This window comes from Phaethon lepturus, unplaced genomic scaffold, assembly GCF_000687285.1.
Source record: "Phaethon lepturus isolate BGI_N335 unplaced genomic scaffold, ASM68728v1 scaffold51252, whole genome shotgun sequence".
NCBI classification, from domain to species: domain Eukaryota; kingdom Metazoa; phylum Chordata; class Aves; order Phaethontiformes; family Phaethontidae; genus Phaethon; species Phaethon lepturus.
Window position 1 is genome coordinate 1 of NW_010525216.1, and position 21,730 is coordinate 21,730.

Here is a 21,730-nt window from a genome sequence, read left to right on the forward strand (position 1 = left end):
ACACCAGCCCTGCCCTCCAGCGTATCAACTGGTTTATGCCATTTGGTGGCATCTGCAAACTTGATGTGAGTGCGCTTGATCAGTCTCTCCTCCTCCAGATCACAGACAAAAATGTTGAACAGGAGAGGTCCCAGGACAGATCAGCTTCTGGGTAGAGTGCAACTCCTTAACCACTACCTTCTGATCTCAGCCATCCAGACAGCCTTTCACCCATAGACTTGACCACTAGAATTTTGTTTAAAAAAAACCAATATAATGAAAGAAACCTAAACTGCAATGTTTAAGATCTTTAATATTCTTTGAAACACAAACTGTCCACTCACCTGCCAGATGTGAGGAACAAACAGGTTGCCCACATGAGTTCCAAGTCAAGAGAAATCACTACATCCAGAAACAGGCTCTATGCAGCGTTTAAACCAGACAAACATTTTGGAGAGGAACCATTTTGGAGAAGAACTTTGCCACTATTTAAAACTAGAGTTTATTAGATGCAGTATCTGCTATATTAAAAAAAAAAAAACAACTAATTAACTTCTCCTTGTATAAGTTAGCATATAAATAAGGAAACTGTAATAGCACAGTAGGGGTATTTTAATGTCACATGAAGCTGTATGGCAATTATTCTGTGTACCACGACTAACTCTTGGAAAAATCTTAGGACTATTAATCGGATGATGCTACCGTACATGATAATACCATCAAGATGGTATTTCTCATTCTAAGTATAGTTTTGTGATTTCCTAATATTAAAGGAAGTAGGTATATTGCTATGTAGGCTGATAATTCAAGTTATTAATGAAAGGAGTTTCCCACCCCACCATGGATCACCAACAGTCAGTAAGACATCAAATAATGATCTAAAATTCCCTACTTCCTACTCAATGCCCCAAGCAAGTGAATAAACTTACAAAACAGAAGAAAGTAAAATAGAAAAGTCTATTTTAAATGTAGCTGAAATTTTAATAATTTGCAAATAGAAAATTTTATTTGGGCAACATCCCAAAAAGCTCTAGCACTTTTTTTTTTCCCCAGAAAGTTTTATATTCTCATTTAAAAAAAGTTGGAAACATGGATGTTTGTGCAAGCTATTTTTTTGGCTACAGTATGATGCTGGCAGAAGTACAGTGCCACTATTGCTTTAAAAGACTCATAACTACATTGTATGTATTCATACCAGAGCAAAACTGGGTATAAAGAACCCCAATAAAGAACATAAATTGGAGATGTTTAGATGGGGTGTATTGTTTGTTGTTTTTTTTTAAATTGGCTTCCTATTTATGCAAAAATAATTAAATTAAGACCTATGAATTACTTTGGTATTATTTTTTCTGTCTTTAAAAAAATGAGAGGTATGGCAGAAATTGCATATACCCATGAAGACAAAAGTTTTTCTCTGTCTCAAATTGCAATAATCCAAAAGTGGGATTAAAAAATAATATTTTCTTCCTTTCAAGGAAAAAATCCATGTCATTTGGACATCCACCAGTGGATGAACAGACAAATGTACGTTCTGGTGGATAATTAATTAAAGCATCCAATCTAATATTAACTGCTCTTAGCCACTTTCTTCTGGCTAAATAACCTAGAAAATGGGATATCTACATTTTATATTTGTAGCACTTCAGCGAGTTGTTTGTTGTACTTCAAATGATATGAGTTTGAATGGATACTAGAAAGTTTTTCAGTCTTGCAATGAATCCACTAGACTGTCTCATCTTATCATCTTAGGAGAGTTAATTCATCTGCAGCCAATTTACTGGTAGAAATTTGCAGCAGCCAAGTGCCCCAAATAGCATCTACTCTCAGCTGTCAATTAAAACATGTTCTCTTTAAAGTCAGAGATCCATGGCTTTAGTATTCCCTGATGCCAGCACAAGGTTGCTAGGGTGCTACGTAAGTAGGTGTGCATGATACTTTGAGAAAAGGCGCATAACGCAGAGAATTACCGGAAAACTAACCTAGTAAGTCCATCCAGAGTCATAAGCAAAGCGACTATCATCAGTGGTACAGTCCTGTTTGTTCCCTGTTATATCAGTCCTACACCAGGCTGACATGACTGGACTGACCTAGACAACCACAGCCTCTAAGATCCATCTAGACTCCAGGCCACATGGACCTACCTTCTTCAGTTCCACTGCCCTGAAAACCCCTGCACCACCCCAGCTGCTACAGAGTAAATGTACTCTCTGGCTTGAAGTAAAAGCATGTCCAAATAATTACTTGACAATTTCAGAGATCTTTTAATATGCAAAAGAACTAACCAAAAGCAAAACTCTTCCTTCCTATCACCAAGCCCCATAGATACAGCTAATGGAAACTGCAGTCTGTAGTCCTGCTAGTCATTTTGTTCTGAGTTGCACATCTCAAACTGCACTCATGAATAAACCCTACTAATTCACAGATGAACAGATTCAAACGTAAGGTGATGCTGAAAACTAGCTGTACAGGGTCTGCCATACTTCCTGTGACTCAATACACTGTCACAGACTTTCTGGCAATGGTCAAATCTTCATCAATGAAGAAAAACACCCCATATTTAAGACTATTTTTTAGATTTTAAAAAGCTCCAAAAGTTTAATGAAAGAAGCAACTACTTCTGAAGGAAAACACAGACAGTAGGAGAACATTTTCAAAGCTTGTGATTCATCATAATTCAGTAAAAGTACACTAAAATTGATACATAGAATCGTAGAATATCTTGAGTTGGAAGGGATCCATAAGCATCCTTGAGTCCAATTCCCTGCTCCTTGCAGGAGCATAACTGTTCATAACTTTACATAACTGCAACAGATTTCGGCTTGCTTTTAAATAATCTTAAACTTTTAATTATGAAAATAAATAAGAACAATCAATGCAGCGTTAAGAAACTGTGCAGAGCAAGTAGATATGAAAGCTGTTGTACAAGATATCTGCTGAATCTCTTCTGACCCAAGGCTTCAGATTTCAATTTTTGGCAGTGGATTCCAACAAGTCTTTTGCTTCATTGATTTTTGTTGCTAAGTAAGGTGATCCACCTGAGAAGAAAAAGGGGAAAGGAATACCATTTACACATCAGTATTAAGTACCAAACTACTTCACTTGCAGCATCCCCTTATTACTCACTTTTATTAGCTCTTCATTCCTAAATACATCCTTTTCATACAACTGATTAAAAAAATGACATTGATATGAAGTAAACTAATTGATAAGGAAACATGAGAAATGTAATCAAAACTGAAGTTACTGAAGAATAACGCTGAAAATTTGTCTCCGAGTGAAGACTGAAATCACTTTACATCGGTGCAAATTAGACTTGTAGTGCAACGTTCCTGCAAAAGTATGCAAGGTCAGCTGTCTTGAACATTCATGCAAAGCTAATAGCTCTTATTTCCACCCACTCCAAAAACTAAGAGGTGAAATTTTATAAATAATTTTGACAAAGAATCATTAAGCGTGTGTACATGCTCGCACACACACCCCAAGCCTCTCTTGTGCTAGATGCCTGGAATTACCAGCCAGAAACCATAACATTAAAGCTATTTAAACATGGTACGCCTTCTAACTTCTAGTCCCGAACACTGTCATTGCTTTACGCTCCATCTAACAATCTGATTACAGTTCAGCAGTCTTTTTGTGTTTGTTTTTTTTACTCTCCCCTTGAGTGCCAACCATCTGCCTACAGTCACCAAAAACAACATTACAAGGTCTGTACCAGTAACTTACCATTCACTATAATACACCTATATTTTTTACATGAAAATACGATTCCAGCAGTGCTGTACACTGAATAACCTTTTCCAAGGCATCTGTTCAATCATAATTTTTCATTCATCATTTCATTCATTCTATTCTATTCAATTCGTAAGAAAAGATAATGATAGAAGAAACATGCAGAACTAGTTGTGGACACGTGGCAAGGATTGCTTAAAGACTTCTTTAGGACATTCCTGCGGAATCTAAAACATTATAAAGTCATTTCATAGTGTAATAGAACAACTGGGAAAAGTAATGGAGTTCTCTTGTTCATGTTTCAGTTTTGTTTGAATGTAGCCCTAATAGGTAAGACACACCGGAGGAAGGTGAGGCAGGGCAGGGAAAGGGTAGAGAACTGTCTACCAAAAAATGTATTTTTTTTTCTTTTTTTTGAACCAATTGGCTTTTTAGCCAGGAAGAGGAATTACTACATTGAATAGTGCTTCTTTCAAAGAGCAGACTAGAGGAAACGAGTAGAAACAAACAGTAAAGACTAAAAACTGCAATAAACAATGTATTCCAAGTAATTTTTAAATGTGCGTTGATCTTCTACATGTCTAGAGTGCAGGATCTTAAAGTAAATTCAAATCTGCTGAAGTGTTTTCACTACATTTACATCTGTAAGTGCCATATTAATTTTTTAGCCCTCCAACGAGAGAAAATTCAATCTCATGATCGCCCAAGTGTTTGTTTATAATTAGGGCAAGTCCAAGAGGCTTCTCTCTTTCTCTTTTTCTGTGAGCAAATATACTTTCATCAAATTAGTAACTGATAAATTAACATGCAATGTATCAATATAAAAACACTTTTACACTGAACTATGTAAAAGTTAATAAGCAACCATTTTAGTAGCACTCAGTGGGGATGTTATTATGCAAACTTGTATATATTTCTTATTTATTTCTTTCTAATAATTCTCTCTTCAACATTTGGGATCTCAGATAACATATGTAACTTCTAAAATCTGTAATTATTACACTTTCTTCTATCAACTCCATCTGGTAAAATATTATTTTAAAATAGCATTCTAATGTTGAACATTATTTTTAAAAGCACATCTGTGCTACCCACAGCCAGAAGAAATCAAGATATATACATAAGCAAACAAGTCTCTCTGTGATGATGCCACATGTTCAAGATCACTCCAGGCACTAGTTCTGCAGCTGAAGACATTACACAAGATTTTTTTTCTACAGCCATGCCAGAAGAGCTGCAGGGGCAGCACAGAGGCACAAATCCCTTCAACTGTATTCCTACTGAGAAAATGCTCCATCTTAATAGCACACAGGAGGGCTTACTACATCCATCCAAACCTACACTGTGCCCTGCTGCAGGTGCATTACAGCTGTAAGAGTAGATCGTCAAAACGTACAATCTTCGTGAAGGGAACTGCCTCTTCAGGTCTACTCAACATCCACATGGAGATTCACCGTTCTGGCTCACATCTCTAAGCACTGCTACAATAGACTTAGAAGTTCATTATCAAAAAGTTTTGACCTGATCAGCACTCTAGTGGTTGAGAGGCCGCTGACCATCATATTAGAAATGCAGAAGAGAATTTCTTTTCTATGTCTGTACAGCTTATACATTATAAAAAGTGTAAAAAATGGAAGTGTGAAGTTTAAAATGGAATAAGCAGGACAACTTTAGAATTAAACTGAGGAGCGAGGACAGCAAAGAAAAGTAACAACTAAACACTTCCCATGGCCAGTGGTCACAGTTACTTTTTCATTTTCTTAAAATGGGGTGCTGGCAAGGAGCCCTGTAATTCTGTCAAAAAGATATAAAACCCCTCCGCTTTCCCCTTTTGACTTCTGAAATACAGTGCAACTCTTCACCATCTGTTATTTTAAAGTAGAAACAGCAATGAACATATGGGCTTTCTTTCTCAGCCAGCTGTACTGTAGTTAAAGTTATAATAATAGCGTTTCCATAAGATAAATTTACATAAAAAACCTGGCCAGTAAAGCAACACTGCCCAGCTTTACATTTATTCCAAGTGAATTCCAGGAAGTCTGAAATTCATCAATGATGTCCTTAGTGACTGCAAAACATTTCCCCACAGAAAGTTACTTTCATACATGTGACTGGTCCATCTCAGTTCAAAACAGGAATGTCAGTTTAATGTAAAAATTTTATTCAAAAAGAAGAAAAAATTAGATGTAATTTTTTTTTAAAGCGTAGAAGCCTGGTCCCCAACCTCATAGTTAACTGAAGCAGCACAAGTCTAGAAAACAACATTAAAGAAAGACAGGTAAAACTGTGGTTCATAAAGCCTAGTTTATCTGAGAGAAGACACACAGAAGCTCGAGTCTATAAATAAAAAACATACATTCACACTCAGTGTGGTATTTACACAACCAGTAAAGTTGAAGGATTTAATTTAAGCCTCTTCTTTTCCAGCTCTTATTAAGAAGAATAATAGTTATTTACCTTTATCAGGATGATTCAAAATCATGATTCTTCTATGGGCTGTTCTGATTTTGGCCTTGCCAGCAGATGGACTGCAAAAATAAGTTAAAGCGCTTACCATAAATGCCACTGCACTCAGGTTATAAATTAACAGTTTATACTGACTTCAAAAATTGAGATTTTCACCATCTTGTGGACAAAACATAAAACTGCATCTCTGAGGAAGTAACAGTAACAAAGGCGTGTAAGACACAGAGAAGGACATTTTAAAAAAGCCTGTGCATTTGACACGTATAAATATCGTTGGTGGTTGTTTGGTGTTTTTGTTGTTGTTGTTGTTTTTTAAAAAAACACAACACATCTACTCATTTAAAAGAAACAATTTTTGGGGGAAAAAGGAAAGGAAAAAAACCACCAGCTCCAGGGAGTATCTAGCTGGTTATTCTTATCATTAAATGCAGAAAACACATTTTTTTTCCTCCCCCAGAAAATAAGTATTTATATGACCAGTAACAAAACAACAAATATTTAATATTACCACATTTTTTACTACTGTAAATATTTTTATAGCTGCTATAAATAATTCTTCTTTCTGCTGGGGCCTGAAAAAAGACCTGCATTTGTTATTTTTGCAAAGCTGCTCAATGTGTTACATTCAGGGACATGCTGATTTACAAGTGCTACATAATGTTGTCTCCTTCAATGACAGATACATGAAATACGTACTTGGCCTAAATTAAATATGTACCTTACCAGAAAAATAACCACTTAGAGATGCAGTATGCCAACAGAGTAAGGGTATCGTATGCAGAAGGACAGTTTGAATGGTTCAGTTTTTCAGAATTTATTAGCATGCAGAAATGAAGCAGTGTTTTCCACTTCAGGTGACTTCTTAATCAGTGATGATTCAATTAATTAATCTTTTTGTAGATACTATTTGAATGCAAGGTATCAGCCTAACTACATTCTAGAGGTAAACAACCTCTAATTATTATTCTGTCACAGGGAAATTAGGGTATGTTACAAAAATAGTTCATAAAACTGCGTAAGAATACTTCAATGGAACAGAAAGTGACCCAGAAAGTAAGAATTAAACAGAGGGTGAAAGGTCTTCAACTATATAAATACAAAAAAGAAGTTATTCGTTATCAGAGTGATAAAAATAACAATCATCTGTATTTTGATTTGAAAAACTGTTTTTTAATAATAAAAAGGAAAGTTGATATACCACATTTAGAAACTCAGATGGCCAAAGTGTAACTGTGCAGAAGTTGCAGTTGCGTATTATAGAAAATCATGCAGTTCTGCTCCAAGAAGCAACTGTGAAAATGGTGTTTTACATCAAGGTTGCTTAGTTTATGAGATATTGCTTATTCCACAGGTGATGATATTCCACAACGAGATATTGCTTATTCAGGCTAGTCTCTAAAGATTTTTAATAACTACCAAAAAAAGCCCCATTCATGCCAAAAATCACATTCTTCTTGAACTGGTACATCCTCACAATCTGAGTCACACCAAGTTCATGCTACCTTCTAACATCAACAACTATCTGAAAAGTCTATCACTTTGGTGGGAACAGTTGATACGCTGGAGGGCAGGGCTGGTGTTCAGGGGGACCTGGAGAGGCTGCAGGAATGGGGTGACAGGAACCCTTCAGGAAATTCAACAAGGGCAGATGCAGAGCCCGGCGCCTGGGAAGGAAGAGCCCCTGGCAGCGCTACAGGCTGGGGACTGTCGGGCTGGGGAGCAGCTCTGCTGAAAGGGACGCGGGCACAGCAAGAACAAGAGCCACCAGCGTGCCCTGGCAGCGGAGAAGGACAACAGCCTCCCGGGCTGTATGGGAGGGAGCATGGTCACTAGGTCAACACAAGCAGCTATTCTTCTCTACCGGGCCAACCACATCTAGCTGCTGCACCCAGTTTTGGGACCCCTGTACAGGAAAGATGTTGGCCAACTGCAGCAGGTCCAGCAAAAGCCACCATGATGGTTGGGGGCTGGAGCACTCACCCTTTGAGGAGAGGCCAAGAAAGCCTGTTCAGCGTGGAGAAGACAGAGCTGCTGGGGGCCCTCACGACAGCCTCCCCAGCATCTACACGGAGGTCATAAAGAACATGGGTCCAGGCTCTCCACAGTCATGCGTGGTGGGAGGTTGAGCGAAAATGGGCACAAATTGAAACGGGAGGCGTGGGCTGGACATAATCTGTTTTTCACCGCAAAGACAGTCCAGCAGTGACACAGATTGCCCAGAGAGGCTCTGCATTCTCCATCTTAGGAGTTTTTTTTTCACTAATGTGTGCATATAAATAAATAAATAAATATAGAAAAAAAATTATATGTTACATTAACATATAATTAAATATTTCCTATGGAAAGAAAAAGTATGCATCTTGTTTCACCGAGGAAATTCTACAATACAGAAATTTTTATTCATTTTTATCTAAAATTTTATCTTATGCAGGCATAAGTCAGAACTTCAGTGTTAGGCATTTGGTAGATGTAAAACATTATACTTAGGACAGCTATATTTTGCTAGCATCTATATTGCCGAACGTTTGGAAAACTCTCCTAACATTTTCACATCCCATGTCACCTCAGATAGTCCTCCATCTCTCCCATGAGCAGTTCCTTCTACAGAGTACATAGTTATTAATATTATTGCTGTGTGTATACTGAACTTCAGTAATCAGTGCTTCATAACAACTAATGCAGAATACTAAAACTTAAAACTAGTCAATATTTCCAATACAGTAGTTTGTAGCTTTAGATACCTTTTACATAGTTTAAATACAAATAATGCACTTGCATGTCTCTACCAAAACCCCTGCAATCTTACAAGATGGTTATTAGAGAATAACATTTGCAATGTGTAATGGGCCGATATATGTGAAATTTAAAAGCTATCACTAAATGCTCACCTTTATCATGGCTTGTATTTCTTATTTATACTGCCCAGGCATACTGAGCACTCAAAATAATGAAGAAAGTCTTTGCCTTGAAATTGAATGTGACTTAGAACTGATGACACAGAGGACAATAATAAGAATAGGGCCTAGACAGATCTAGTTTGTGCATTCGTGCACACCCTTGCATTTTCCACAGCACTTTTAAAACTCGCTTCCCTTTTTTTGGGTGGCATTTTTATATATGTATTTAATACAGTAAGCAGTTAAAACTGGTCTAGAAAAGTGTGTTTAAACAATGTGAAAATCTCCTATAAAGATGATAGTCATGCTTCTACACAATTAAAGGCTCAGTACTTCAAACATTATGAACTTACTCAAATCTGATTAAGTCTTGATACTTGCAAGACTCAGTCCAAACCTAACAAGCAGTGTCACTGTTCCCAGTGCAGACTCAAGCTATTAAAAAGGGACTGATTTCAGATGTGATTAAACTTCAGACATGTACATGAGCAGTGTTCAGGCTAGGCGTTGCCACTGTAAACACACTTTAATGAGCTGCCATGTGCTCCTCCGGAATATCACTGAATTTGCCCTTATAAAGTGAAAATCTTAATACATTATAAAACTTAAAGGTCAAAGGAAATATTTCTGAAGAGCATTCCTGTAATTCTCTTTTTCAGTGTGCAAGCATGAAATATTTCAAATAAATGTAGTGTTTTATTTTAATTTTCTTAAAATGAATGCTAAATCTGCATAACTTCCATTCTGTTCAAAGTAAACACAACCAGCACACTGAACAGGATTTTAAGTTCCAGTTTCCCCAGAAGAAATTATTTCAAATGGTGAATAATTAAAACCATCCTCTTTTTTTTTTTTTTTTTTTTTTAAAACCTTAGAATTTAGAACTGATCTAAACGATAAATAAGGAATCTACTACCTAAGGTCAGATCTGCTCCTGTCATCTGGAAAGCCCTCAAACTCACCACCTGCTTTACAGAAAACACTAAGATGTGTGCTACCATTGGCCATCCAAATGTTTTTGAAAAAAATCCACTGAAAAATCCATTGAATACTCAGCCTGGAAATTATTTCCCATACCTAATTCAAATGACAAGTGTCTCCAAGTATTTGTTTAGAATATGCCACAACTTTTTAAATCCAAACAAATCAGAGTGGAGAAAGAAAATAAACAATATTACTGACTTATGGAAAAATGAGCAAAATGGATTTGTTTTCCTCGTTTATTAATATAATCTACAATATTACTTATTTCAAGGGGTTTTTTGGAGACTAGGCCATGTGATAGCACTAATTAGCACAGTATGCGCTATTCTGATTATTTCTAGAGCACCAGTTCTCCACTGCAATATGTTACCATGCCTTCAAGCCAAAGACAAGTCGCATGTTTTATTAGCATTTTTATTGTTTGCTTTTTAGCTTAAGCAGAATATTAGAATGGTTTATAAGCCATTACAAGTCTCTTAAAAAAAAAAAGTTACAATTTTGGCAAGAGTATTCCACATTCTCACAACATGCATTTTCTTCATTCAATACTTACCAAACAAAAACATATTAATGCAACACACCTACCTGACACCTAAAATAAGACTAGCTTCTCGCCTACTCATTTTCTGTTCAAATCCTCCTTTATAGTACAATGAAAGACTCTAAAAAGAAAAGGGAAAACAAGCAATAATTAGTTTCCTGTACAAGGTGCCAGGACCTAAATTGTATTTATATGACCTCATTCAGAACATTACATTCATCTATAATTTATTTCAAAGTCATGGAATGACTACAAACCAGATAATATGAAAGGACTTCTCCTGAGTGTTAACACATGCAAAAAACAACTTAAAAATAACTATTGGTGTTTTTACAATCTTCTACTGCTAATAAGATATATTAAAATCAAAGTACATACTAGCACAGAATGGTACAGTGTGTGTGTTGGGGAGAGCAGGGGAGGGAAAAGGGGAAACTTGTTTAGAACATCTTTGGTACCACCACAATGGAAAATGGCAAAAGCGACAATACTTTGGCATCCAAGGAATTACGGACAATCACTCTTAAGTCCAGATATTTCTACAATGACCATAGGTAAAAACAACAATAAAAGGATAGGAACAGATAAATACAATATACTGATGAAGAGTTAATATGTTTTTTCACATGAAGGAATGTTACTTCAAGAAAATATATCAAGAGTTCTTGCAAGAAACACTGAAAAATAAACAAAAAGAAACAAACAAAAAAAAAGGCTTAGCATAAAACCAGACCCTCTATTTCAGGAAATCACTGAGCTGGAGAAAACTGGAAAGTAGCAGAGCATACGTGGAAATCCTAACCAAATTTTGCCTTGACATCGTTCCCTACTCACCTATGACTTATGACAATTAGATACAGGATCTGGGGTTAGTTTTTTTAAACTCATTGGCATGTAAGACTTTAGCGACTGCTTTAAGAAAGGGAAAAGAAACCACAAGTGGGAAAAGAACACTAAAAAGAAAGAGATGGAGATTACAGTAAATCATTACAACAATTAATTTTTGTCATAGGGAATGGGCTGAAAGTATATTTGTCAACCATAAATATATTTTAAATGAAAAAAATAAAATTACTGAACTAGCACTGATGGTTAACAGCGATATCCTCAATGTAAATGTTTCTATAAGAAGAATTAGGGACTAGCACATTCTTACACAAATAATAGTCTAAGCTGCACAAGTCACACAGGCAGCAGATGTAGCTCCAAGACAGCCTGACTTTGGGAACTGGCACACAGAAATCATTCAACAAAACTGAATTTATTTCCTCAATGCAAAACCTATCAACTGAGAAAAAATAAGCTTCTTTTGTTGCTATCAAAGGGAAGTCTGGCCTGAGAGCTGAGGTTATTTTTAAGTGTAATTTTAGCCCCAAGTAAAAATGTGCCTGGCCCTTAATAAAACACTTTTCTCACTGAATATATCCATTCATATTCAGTGAGAATTTTGCCTTATATTTACATAAACACTCTCATGTAATTTCAAAAGCATTAAAGTATTTAAAGGGCTGTCTATGACATCTAAGCAAAGCCTTTAATTAAACTGAGGAGCATGGTTCAGAAATACTTCACCTATTGCTGCCATGAAGTCACACACAGCCACAGAAAAGATTTTTTTGGTGTGCTGCTACGATCTGAAACTAATTTTGTCTTCCTCCTTCCACCCCAAACCATACATGAAATAACCACTACCATAACACTACAAGTATCAAAGCTGAAGCAACTGTGGACATGTGATACCCAGAACCAAAGTCTGTTGAATAACCGCTTCTATAGCTACAGGATAACACAAACCAGGTCTGTAAGAGTTCACACCGACATCACAGGTTAGAGCACGTAGCACTACGGGAACACATAGGGCTCCTCCAGTCATCTGAGAGGAAACAATGGTAATGAGTTAAAGGCTACCAGGTAGCACCCTTGAGGAGGCAGAACTGCACGTGAATTTGCAACAATGCCGAACAATTACTACGGCCAGGAGAAAAAAGCACACTTCAATGTCCTCTGAAAGATTTTCCAGAACTTCTCCCAAAGCAGATTAGGTGCAGATGGGTTTCTGAAAAGGTTAATTCTCTGCCCTTCAGTTCTGGCATACAGCTCTAATACAGGAGGACATAGGTTCACTATTCATGTAGAGAAGAGCAGTATTTGCATTATCTACAACAGAGCTCGAGCTCATCTCTGCTCTTGGTAGATTTAATCTAAAATACTATTTAAAATAAGAGACTAGGGAGGGATGGCTACAGGCTTAAACTCAGAAATACTTTTTCACAATTTAAAGCCTACTTCCTTGACACTGTTCTAACCTCGGGAAGTCTTAATTCGGTTCACTTCCAAGAGGAATGAAAAAAGAAATTCTGTCTTTCAGCACATAAGCAAAAACACTTTGTTGAATTGGTCATCAAGAAAAAACATTTTCTTCTCAGAAGTGAAGCACCTAACAGGAATAATAAAGTCTTAAGTTAAGAACTTGATCCTAAGCAGTATTTAAAGCAAAAGGAAATTACACATAAAAGCCATTTTTCCCATTGGTTAGAATAAGGGGAAGAAACACTGAGTCTTCATTTTAGGAAACATCTTGGCAAATTTCTAGTTCCCTAATGAAAAAAACTTTTGCACGCTATTCAAATTAAACCAATTTTTTTCTAGCTGTAAATTCTAAGTAATAGCTGCAATGAAATGAAACAATGTTCAAGATATTTTTCTGTTATGAGAACTTCTCAATGAGCAGGCAGTTCTAGACACTTGATTATTTATTAATTCCAGCTATTGTAAAACAAATTCTGTACTGGAAAAATCATCAAAATGAGTAGTCCATTTCTTCACACTATTTCGGGTGACGGGAGGGGCTCTCATTTAATTTACTTCATTTCATAGAATCATAAAAATCTTTGGGTTGGAAGGAACCTTTAAAGGTCATCTAGTCCAACAACCCTGCAAGGAGCAGGGACATCTTCAACTGGATCAGGTTGCCCAGAGCCCCGTCCAACCTGACCTTGAATGTTGCCAGGGATGGGACATCTACCACCTCTCTGGGCAACCTGTGCCAGTGTTTCACTACCCTCATTGGGAAAAATGTCTTCCTTCTATCTAGTCTAAATCCACCCTCTTTTAGTTTAAAACCATTACCCCTTGTCCTATCACAACAGGCCCTGCTAAAAAGCTTGTCCCCATCTTTCTTATCAGCCCCCTTGAAGTACTGGAAGGCTGCAATAAGGTCTCCCCGGAGCCTTCTCCTCTCCAGGCTCAAGAACCCCAACTCTCTCAGCCTGTCCTCATAGGATCAGAGGGATGGAACACCTCTCATTTTTGTGGCCCTATTCAGGACCCTCTCCAACAGGTCCATGTCTTTCCTGTGCTGAGGGTGCCAGAGCTGGATGCAGGACTCCAGGTGGGGTCTCACCAGAACAGAAGAGAGGGGCAGAATCCCCTCCATCAACCTGCTGGCCACGCTGCTTTGCATGCAGCCCAGGAGACTGCTGCTTTCTGGGCTGCGAGCGCACATTGCCAGCTCCTGTCTAGCTTTTCGTCCACCAGTATCCCCAAGTCCTTCTCAGCAGGGCTGCTCTCAATCCTTTCATCCCGCAGCCTGTACTGGTACTGGGGGTTGCCCTGACCCAGGGACAGGACCCTGCACTTGGCCTTGGTGAACCTCATGAGGTTCACATGGGCCCATTCCTTGAGCTTGTTCTGTCCAGGTCCCTCTGGATGACATCCCATTCCTCAGGTGTGTCAAACGCACCACTTAGCTTAGTGTCATCTGCAAACTTGCTGAGAGTGCAGTCAGTCCCACTTGTCTGTGTAATTGATGAAGATATGAAACAGTACTGGTCCCAGTACAGACCCCTGGGAAACACCACTCCTCACCAATCTCCATTTTGGCATTAAGCCATTGACCACTACCCTCTGGATGCAACCTTCCAACCAAATCCTCATCCACCCAACAGTCCACCTATCAAATCCATCTCTCTCCAACACAGAGAGAAGGTTCTTCTGGGGGACCGTGTCAAAGGCCTTACAGAAGTCCAGATAGACAACATCGGTAGCTCTTCCCTTGTCCACTGATGTGGTCACTCCATCCTAGAAAGCCACTAGGTTGTCAGGCAGGACTCGCCCTTGGTGAAGCCATGCTGGCTGTCTCAAATCACCTCCCTGCCCTCCATGTGCCTTAGCATAGCTTCTAGGAGGATCTGCTCCATGGTCTTCCCATTTTCTTCCATGTTGTTACTCTTTAGCAACCTATGTAAGCAAATTCTGCTTCCTGAACAACTGCTATTAATAGGTTTGTTGGGGGAAACAGCCAGAAAATGACTGGACGTGCTCTGCAAATGCCTATTCACTCTTGCAAATTTTCACAAAAGCAGTCAGCAAAGAAAATTCAATCTATTTGGACCATGACATCTTCAAGATACTTTTCCTGGCATAGCACAGGGAAAGCATAGTCACTGTTTCCATGCCAGGTAAGAGATTCCAAACTCCCTGAGACCATTCGTCACATTACATGAAGTAGTGAATTTTTCTGAAAACTGTATGTGTTGTTCCACCACCAATACAGTCCTCCATTGGTAACAAACACTGGTAGAAAAAAAAAAGTTTGTTATTATAGTTTGGTTTTTGCTATTTTGAAGCTCTGTTACAACAGAAACTAAAATTTGCTAAGATCAACTTTAACTTCCTTAAATTCACTTAGAAAAAAAAATTATAAAATGGACTGTAAATTGCATTATTCTCTTGAAGCTTTATTTTCAATGAAGTATAAGAGAGATGGATGCTACCCTTACCTCTCAATTCAGAACTCTGTGAGTCTGAGCAGCATCGGATCCAATAAGGGAAGCACAGTGCAAAAATCTCTAATGAAGTGCTACAGAAGACACACTTTTCTTCTGGAACACAGAATTTTCAGGATTGTGGGATTCGAGTATTTTGACAGTTCATTTTGCCTAGAGTTGCTGGTTCTATCTTAAATAGCTTCTATCTATATTTCAACCTTCAATATCACTGATTCAACAAAGAAAGGTAATGAATGCTATTGAAATACTTCTTTTTTTTTTAATTTCACATTTTAAGGAAATATTAACATTATAATTGTTAATTAAGGTCTGTCTGAGGAAGAAAAGCCAAATGATTACTTAGTGCTATGCACCTTCTACTGGCAACAGACTTTTGTCACTACACAGAGAAAGAAAACAGTGTCACTGGCATTTGTGACACCAGTAACAAAACTAGGCTCAAAACTAAAAAAATTGTTTCTCTGAAAATGAACATTATGACTTGTCATAGAGGGGAAATTACAATGTTTCCTCCTATGTCTTTCTCCACTGAAAAAAAAGACAGTAGAAAACGTCAGGACTAAATTACAGCAGCATTTACATTTCTTATTTAAGAATATACATTTAACTGCTGTAAGTTAAATGAGAGGTAGAAATTCAGGATAAAACAACACTTTTACTCGCCTTTACTTACAATTTTTAACTAAAAGATGCATGCAGCTATTGACTGTACATATTATTTATTTAGGTAAGTAAATAGAAAGCGTCAAGTACTCAAGATACAGCAAGCAGGCATTTTAAATGATCGCTTCGTAATTGCTGAACTTGACCTTACCCAAGTCATTTATTAGTGAGCAGGAAGAAAGGATAAACAGCATCTGGATTACCTTGTGTGACTGCAACCAACATGAACTATGATTTCTACTATAAACATCGGAGGACGGGGGGGGAAGAACTGCAAATGGGGTGAGGAAGAGTGGGGGCTTACAGAGAGAACAAGTGAGCTTTTAAATAGGCAGCTGCCGAGAAGGGCAACGAAGCTGGTGAGGGGTCTGGAGCACAAGTCTGATGAGGAGTGGCTGAGGGAACTGGGGTTGTTTAGTCTGGAGAAGAGGAGGCTGAGGGGAGACCTTATCACCCTCTACAATTACCTGAAAGGGGGTCGTGGTGAGGTGGGTGTTGGTCTCTTCTCCCAAGTAACTAGCAACAGAACGACAGGGAATGGCCTCAAGTTGTACCAGGGGAGGTTTAGACTAGGTATTAGGAAAAAATTCTTTACTGAGAGTGGTCAAGCATTGGAACAGGCTGCCGAGGCAGGTGGTGGAGTCATCATCACCGGAAGTGTTCAAAAAACATGTGGACATGGCACTTCAGGACATGGTTTAGTGGACATGGTGGTGTTGGGTTGATGGCTGGACTCGATGATCTTAAAGGTCTTTTCCAGCCTTAATGATTCTGTGATTCACAGTCTCTCAAAAAAAGGAGATGATGATGGACAGGGCTTGATTCTAGAAAGCTAGAGCAACCACTGAAAATTATAGCGACCAAGTTAGGTGCCTCCAAACATCATAGGAAACCACATAGTAACACCAAGCCTAGACACTAAATGTCATGAGATGCTTTTTTCAGTAAGAAGAGGTAGAAGTACTAACTGCTTGATTTCCTTTGTCAGTATAGTTGAGAGGGCAGTACGCTGTAAAGAAACATGATAAAATTGCTAATCCACAGATTGTACTCAGCAACTTCAATTTCCCTAAACAAAACAACTAAATAATTTTCTCCCTAAAATAAGTTTGGACAAGAAGCACTTACAGAGGATCCTTGTACCTAATGTTTTCTCTATTGTTTTAAAGAAAAATTATAAATAATTGATTGTTAAGGGGAGAAGAAAAAAAAACAAACTTGTAAAAAATCCAAGAAATTGGTAGCTGAAGAGTAGTAAAGAACAAATAATCTTAGCTAAAAATTATACAAGGGTCTTAATTTTGGACTGTGATTGTAGAAGAAAAACATTATCACTACCCTCACAAATGTAAAGCTGACAAATACATACAGTTAACGGCAAACAGGAAGAGACAGTTTTTGCTGCATTCAGCAGATGTCATCTTACCCTGAAAACTTCTATTTTCAACTTCAGAAATAGAGCAGAAGATCAACATACAATTCTGGGCTGTAAGGCAGGTGAAGGCAGACAAAGGATGCAGCTCCAGGGACTAAGAACACTGAGAATGCAGAAGCTCCTGGGTTGCTTTTTATGGTTGTTCATGAATTCTGCAGGACTCAAAATCACTGTGATAAAAATGAGATAAGCCTGTACTGAACTCAGCTCAGCCAGTATACCAGTATTGAAGGGTACAGTTTTCTAGGAAGAGACACCTCTTTGTGCAATAGCATGCCACATTTCAATGTGTTAAAAAGAGTCACTGCCTGCTTCCTTACATGAACATGTCTGAATTTAGATTCTCTAGCCTCTATCTACAAATGGATAGAGAAGAAATGCTGGAGTAAAACTGCTGGGGAGGGAGGGTGAACACTGAAGCACTCCCTTACTGTGCAGCCACATGTCCTTACTGCTACCTATTTCTAGCAAGCCTGACTGTATCCATATCATGTGAAAGCAATTTAATTCACAGTACCTAAAGCCCCTCTGCTGTTTTGGCAGGCAACTTGAGAATATCTCAAAAAATTACTTTGAAAAGGAAAAAAAAAAAAAAAAAATTGGTGTTGGTCTCACAACAGCAATTCAATAGAGCCACAAAGAGCAAAAACTGATCGAGGAGCACTGTTTCTGGCTGATGCACATCACAATTAAGAACAAGTGTGGACCAACCCCAGCAGGAGAGCCCATCTTTCAAGTCTTTCCCTCTCCAAGAAGCTTGCATTCATCAAGCTTGCACCTTCAGCCCATGAACACAAAGTACAGATGGCAAATGAATTTGGACTCTAGCATCTCTATATAACCTGTAGACAGGCTCTGTGTTGCAACCAGCCTCACATTAATAGCTACAATGCTAACGATCACTTTAAAAAAAAAAACAACAAACCTTTAATATATTTTTCAGGAAATAATGATCTGCAACAACTGCTCCTTCAACACCCTCACCCATCAGCATCAAGAGGGGAACTCCATTCCTTCTACTGTGGATAAATGTCCATAGACTATGAACTCTGAAGGAATACACTGCCACAAGCAGAAATCTACCTCATTGGGAATTACTTTAATCAAACAGGAATGGAACCCATTTATTTATTTACCAGAGGACAGTACAGCCACTGAAGCAAAAAGTAAATGCTCTCGAATATTCCTTGCATGTGGTCCTCTCACAACACTCTACCTCCTGATTTTTTACCTCATTATCATGTTTTTAAATATGTAGGGCAAAACAAAGAACAAAAACTTGGTTAAAAGTTCAAATTAGCTGGGGAAGAAAAAAAAGAGACAACTCATATATGAACAAGAAAACATGCTCCCCCATCTCTATTGCAACCTTTCCTAGAAGTTTATCAATTTGTCTTCTTGATTTTTAACACTGTAGCTGAACGAAAAACGCCTTCTTTCATTTTTAGCTTCTTGAAATGAAACTGTATGTCATCACTTTGTAATTCCTAGGAATTAGCAATTTTCTCACAGCGCACTTCAACAATTTATCATACACTTACTAGCAAAGAGTTCTGAAACATGGAACATCACCAGGAAAATCATAACTATTTATCAAACTCACAAACATCTTTTGATATAGCTTCATCCACAGGGATTTAAAATATACCAGATAATATGCCAAAACATACACAGTAAGGAGCACCCCTATCCTGGAAAAAAACAATAATCTAAGTGGCACTTACCATATTTAACATAAAATGTGTCTTTTCTAAATATCTGAAATATAAAATCATAAATTCATCATAAAGTAACCTCTAAACTTACGGAAGTTGAAATCCTCTTTGCTGTCTCTGTAATTGCCTGCTCCAATGGTTTCCAAAGGTGGAAAGCATAACGACCTGAAAAAGATCAAAATAAATGAAATTACTAGCAACATTTACCAAAAGGAAAAAAAAAAAAGTCTCCAACTTACGTTCATCAGCTGACAGCAGAAAGAATTTTGGTTTATAAAAAAAATAAAAATCCTTCCTTGTTAATCTTTTTGTCTCATTTATTTGTTGTACAGGACCACTGCACTTTACTGCTTTTCAGGATGTTCCCTCAATAACCGGTTTTAGATCCTGCCCAGCCAAAGTCCCCTGGTAAACTTGCTATGGTTTACATTTTTCAATATTTGTACTATTGGGGGAAGTTTAGTATACTTAATCTAAAAACCTAGTCACGGACTGCAAAGATCCATTGTGTTTGCTCACAAAATAAATAGATTTAAATGCATTTCAGTATGATAAAAGATATCTGCCTTGTGAACTTTAAGAAAATGGGCAGTAAGAAACATTAGCTTTGGATATACATTATTTATTAAATACCGTTCAAAGGTTATGTCTTCAAAAAAAGAAATCTATGTACTACACGTTTCTGGATGTGATGTTGTATGCTTAATCACACATTTTGTAAGTACTGCATTTTTTATTCTGTTACAAAGAGAGGATCTTCTGGGATTCAAAGCCATTCAACTCCCCACCAGCAGTGAATGTCTATAGCTAGGAAAGGCTAGAGGGAACTCTATTTGGCTGTGTTCTCAGAAGTACAAAGCATGTCTATCAACTTCAGAATCAAGATTTGTTACTGGAGGATCTTCCCTGTAAGTCCCCTCTCCCCAGTTACTGTTTTTGATTAACTATTCATTAGCAACATAACTTACTATTATACATAATTGAAAAACTTTTTATAAAGTGTGTCTCTGCTTCATTCAAATAGCATGTTGCTTTCATCCTTAAAATACATGATGTTTCCATAGGTTATTTTAGTCATCTAAGCCTGTGCCTATGTTAACACAGAAGTTAAAAACACTGTTAGAGTATCACTGCTGAAATGCTGTTATGTACTATTACCTCACCTTCTTCTTAATGCTTTCTGTTACCACTTTGCTAGCTGTCATTAATTCTTCAGCTCAACCAGCAGAAGAAATTCTAAGAGCATTCCTCTTCTGCTTCTATACAAACACATAGATAAACCAACTGCTTAATGAGTGTACATCACCAAAGATCTTGTCTTTCCTTCTCTTAATCAAAAAAAACCACCACAGTTGTACCCATCTGAACACCTGCTGAAGTTTGGTGCAACTTATTTATCTATTGCAGCTATTCTTGGTGTATGCATTTGCACATAGCTTACCATGGTTGCTTTTATATGCTGAAAATAATGGAAATACATTTGTGTATTTCAAAACTAGAATAGACCACACTTATCTAGTCTGAGCAGCCCAGAGTATAAATCATGTTAAGCCCATGCCCTGTGTTCCAACTAGAACCTATTTTTCAGAAGAACATACAGTCGAGATGCAAAGAGTTTGGGTAACAAACAATGTATTATGGGAAGAGTTTAGTATGATAAATCACTGTAGCCATTAAAACCTCCTATTTTTTTGTTTGAATTTGTTGAGCATCACCTTCACATCACAAGATCCTGTTGCACTCTTCTGTACTACAGAGCCTCCACCTTGCAATATGTTATTCACTGAACAAAGTAAACTTTTCACATTACATTTTGCAGACAAAAAGCAGAGGGAAGAACCTTTTAGCTGCTGCCCATAAAATTTGTTTCTCCAGTTGTGACTTTTCAAAAAGAATTTTGGAAAATATGTCAAGGATTTTGAAGGGACAGGAACTATAACTGGACACAATTCTCCACAATACTCAAGTGACTTTTTCACTATTTATATTCATAAAAACTTCATTAATCCTTTCGGAAACAGCAGCTCACAAGTGACAGTTCCACACTCAGCTGGTAGTTTAGCTTACCTGCAAATGCGACAGTTGCAACACCAAGTCCAACTGCTATCATAGTTCTGGCCTAAAGCAGAAAAACAGCAATCAGAATAACATGCACCTTTTACTTTAACAGTGCATATTTCTAATGTCTGATATGGACATTTAATATATAATTTACAGGAAAGATAAAAGTAAGTTTTGTATCCCACAAACTACATTAGATTTTATAGTTCAGTCCCATTAACCCATGCCAAATAATCATTACCAAATCAGTGAACAAACACCGACGAAGCACCTCACAGTATGTAATGATAAAAACAACGGCTGACAACTATTTGGGATTACTTGAAATTATTTGTGCAGACTAGTTCAACACAGTGCATAACAGAAAGTATCAGTTTATTACAAAAACATAAAGAGCTAAAAAAATAATATTGTTTTGCAAAGTCCTTCACTAGGAATCTCATCATGACATTGATTGAAAATGGTATTGG

At 37.5% G+C, this 21,730-nt stretch overlaps 1 protein-coding gene across 1 annotated transcript; it reads right to left on the reverse strand.

Moving 5' to 3' along the window:
• Positions 1-2,943: 2,943 nt before the first annotated feature.
• On the reverse strand, positions 2,944-21,312 carry DNAJC15 (DnaJ (Hsp40) homolog, subfamily C, member 15). Its single transcript, XM_010282654.1, has 5 exons — positions 21,267-21,312; positions 19,291-19,364; positions 10,641-10,717; positions 6,166-6,236; positions 2,944-3,014 (listed from the first exon to the last, which is right to left on the reverse strand). The coding sequence occupies exons 1-5, from the start codon at positions 21,307-21,309 to the stop codon at positions 2,944-2,946; spliced, it is 336 nt and encodes a 111-aa protein (XP_010280956.1). The 5' UTR covers positions 21,310-21,312.
• Positions 21,313-21,730: the final 418 nt, after the last annotated feature.